We start from the raw sequence: 3,561 nt of genomic DNA, 5'->3' as shown, positions 1-3,561 counted from the left end.
CACATATGATTAGAACACCCGGAATCAAGAAACCATGTATCTTCTCTTTTGACTCCATGCAATTCCTCATAGGACATTAGAAGCATTTCTTCTTCTTCATCGATTTTGGCATAGTTTGCTTCTTTATTTTCAGGACACTTATATTGGTAATGCCCAAGATTTTGGCATCAGTAACACTGCACATTTGCTTTGTTGAAATTTGCTCGACCCCTTCCTCTTCCTCTTCCTCTGTAGCTGCCTCGACCTCGACCCCTTCCTTAATCATTCGTCACCTTCAAGGCTTGCTCCTCTCCGCTTCGTCGCTGAAACTTTTGTTCATGTACTATCAAAGAACTTTGCAACTCATCAATAGTGAGAGTATCAATATCCTTTGACTCTTCAATAGAACAAACGATATAGTTAAACTTTTCTGTTAAAGAGCGTAGAATTTTTTCGACCACTTTCACATCTTGCATATCTTCTCCATAAATCCGCATCTTATTTGCCACCGTCATGACTCTGGAGAAGTATTCTGTCACTCCTTCACCAGACTTCATCTCAAGAATTTCAAAGTCTCTACGAAGAGCTTGTAGATGAGACCTCTTGACCCTTGCATTGCCTTCAAATTTTTTCTTCATTGCATTCCATATTTCTTTAGAAGTGTTCTTCTTGAGAATAGTTTCTAAAACTGTACGATCAATGGCTTGAAAGAGATAATTCTTTACTTTCAAGTCTTTCAGCTTCATCTCATCATTTTTCTTTCGCTGGGCTTCTGTTTGCAACAATTCGCTAGCTGGTTCAACATATCCAGGTTTGACCAACTCCCAGTATTCCTTGGATCGAAGGAAGTTTTCCATCAACATGCTCCAATGATCATAATGACCATCGAAACGTGGAATTGCCGGCTGTACAAAACTTCCTTCATTCTTATTTCCTTCCGTAGTCATTGTGCTGCAAAGTTTCAAAGACTGCTGCTTTAAAAAATCAAAACCACCTTGGCTCTGATACCAGAATGTTGAGAACAAAAAAGAATTGCACAACAAATTGTCTTTTATTGATAATGCTGCTAAGCTTAAATAGTAGCTAAACTACATACACGAAAATAAAGGAGAAAAAATAGCAACCCACTCTTACTACAATTCAGCAAGGTGGAAACAGAAAGCTAAAAATAGAAAACTGTTATAACAAAAAACTTTTCATTGAAATTATGATATATACTGTGATTTATATTGAACGTGGAGTATCAAAACTTTTGAATGATGCAACAATATATTTGAGTACATTTATATTTCATATATTGGTAGAATATTTGCAAACATACAATACAATATTTGAAGGTATATTTAAAAATAATCATGAATGCGCCACTACATCTCTAATATATTTACCAGTATATTTCATATATTGGTTAGAACATTTACAAAAATCTAATACAATTTTCAAAGCTATATTGGAAATAACATGAATCCACTCGTAAAACCGGTTGTTTGATAAGTGAATGTTTTAAATGAGAAATAAAATCATATTAAATACATTTCTCTCTCCAATTGAAAATGGAAAGGAAATCCCAACTAATTAAAACTAAGTGCATTTTCTCTCTTAAATATTAAGAGTGCTTAGGTAAATGTGGGAAAAAAAATTCCAATGCACCTTCTCTCCAGCCGCCCACCATAAAGATATTTTTGTCCGAAAATTCCATTAAATCCTATATATGAAAATATTAAAAAAATTTGGACATCCTTGAAAATAAGTTTAGAAAGGGATTAATCTTTGATAATCCCAATACTTTTTTCAACAATTCTTCGGACAAGAACTTACTAAAAGCTAAAAATTGCATAGAAATTGCAAAATTGATACACTCACAAGTACAATTTGATGAAATAGAAAGTTGATTAAAATAGACAAATTTGCCTCAAAGTTAAAAGTGACTTGTTCCAATTAAATTATTACCAAATATAAAACCTTAAACTAATAAGTGAAAAAAATTTAAAACAATAATTTAACATCTATTTTGCAAATATCAATTTATTCCCCCTAAACCTTGAGATTCCTTCGGTTAAAATCCTAAACTAAAAATTATATCAATTTAAACCCTAAATTTTCGTAAGTGTGTCAATTCATACCCTCATTCAGATTTACTAATGTCGCATGAAACCTATAATTCGAGTCAATTAAACACTTAATTTTCATAAATCAATCAATATAGACTATTCATTACAAACAATTACCTTTCAAAATGTATTAATTCTCAAATGTGTGCATATCTTCTCCAATGCCGATTTTACAAAATGGATAATTAGAGTAAATGCATTGACATTTTTCAAAGAAATTATGTCTAAAAATCTAAATTGATTCATTCATTTATGAAAATTGGCTTAATTGAAACAATTATAAATTTCGCTCAAGGTTTTTCCATGGAATGTAATAGAGTATGTAAATTGATACACCTACATAAATTCAGAGTTTGAAGGGTTACAATTACTATTACTAGTTCAAAGTTTAAATTAGTTTAAAAGTAAATTGATATTTTTCCTATTCTACTTTTAATGTTTTCTTAAAACTGAAAAAGTGAATTATGAATAATTTATGGATTAAGTACAAAAATAAGGCCATCTTAAAAATGAAATTAATAAGGACAAAAAAAACTGCCCTCCTTTTGCAAATAATTTCTAGACCACTCGATTCTTGCAAATATTTTTAAAGATGACCCTATTTAAGACTTTTTTAGCAAAATTGAAAAGAAAAAAAACACAAGACCTAATACAACATTATATTTATAAATTATTGATTAAATTGCAAATTTAGTTAGAATTTCATCGTTTTGACTTGACAAAATCTCATAAATAATCCTTATAATTTGATAAAATCCTCATAAATAGAGTCTACCATAAAGAATTTTATCCAACCATAAGAATTGAATTCTTTCTCCAAACCATTGGACCAAGTTTGCAATTTAACCTAAATCATTTTTTTAAATAATCAAAATTACTTTTGACAATTTTAAAATTAATTTTAAAATCACTTTAAAACACATTTATCACTCAAAATAATTTAATATTAATATTAGTTTTGAAAAATTAATAACATGTTTGATAATTATTTTGAAAATGACAAAAGTATTTTAAACAATTCTAGAGTTACTCTCAAACATGCCTTAAAGCTAATTATTTAATATTTTTCATCTATTTTAAGGAGATGAGTCAAATAAAAAAATGTAAATCACTTACGACCAGTTTGGTAGGTAACTCAGATTCTGTTTTCGAGAATTATTTTCAAATTCTATGATCCAAATAATGTAAATTCTTAAAATAACTTTTTTATGGATCCAAATCTTGAATTCAAAATTTTAAAATACAAAATTATATTAAAAAAGATTAAAAACAATAATAAAATTATACTATTTCCTGTTATAAACTCAATTATTTTTGTTAAACTTAAAATATGTAATATATTTCATATATTATATGATATTACAAACAATAATTATACAAAAACTTTACATAAAACAAATTCAAAAATTAATTAGAAATGATTTATATTCAATTAATATTTAGTGAGGAACTAAATATATTTTCAATTCCA

At 28.3% G+C, this 3,561-nt stretch overlaps 1 protein-coding gene across 1 annotated transcript; it reads right to left on the bottom strand.

Moving 5' to 3' along the window:
- Nucleotides 1-257: 257 nt before the first annotated feature.
- On the bottom strand, nucleotides 258-926 carry LOC150035602 (uncharacterized). The gene has a single exon (XM_090314368.1). It carries the CDS (start codon nucleotides 924-926, stop codon nucleotides 258-260), a length of 669 nt encoding a protein of 222 aa, XP_090170494.1.
- Nucleotides 927-3,561: the final 2,635 nt, after the last annotated feature.

The sequence above is a fragment of the Benincasa hispida genome, chromosome 6, assembly GCF_027475165.1.
Source record: "Benincasa hispida cultivar pf3 chromosome 6, pf3_genome.v1.1, whole genome shotgun sequence".
Taxonomy (NCBI): domain Eukaryota; kingdom Viridiplantae; phylum Streptophyta; class Magnoliopsida; order Cucurbitales; family Cucurbitaceae; genus Benincasa; species Benincasa hispida.
This window is presented reverse-complemented; position numbering and strand designations above follow the sequence as displayed.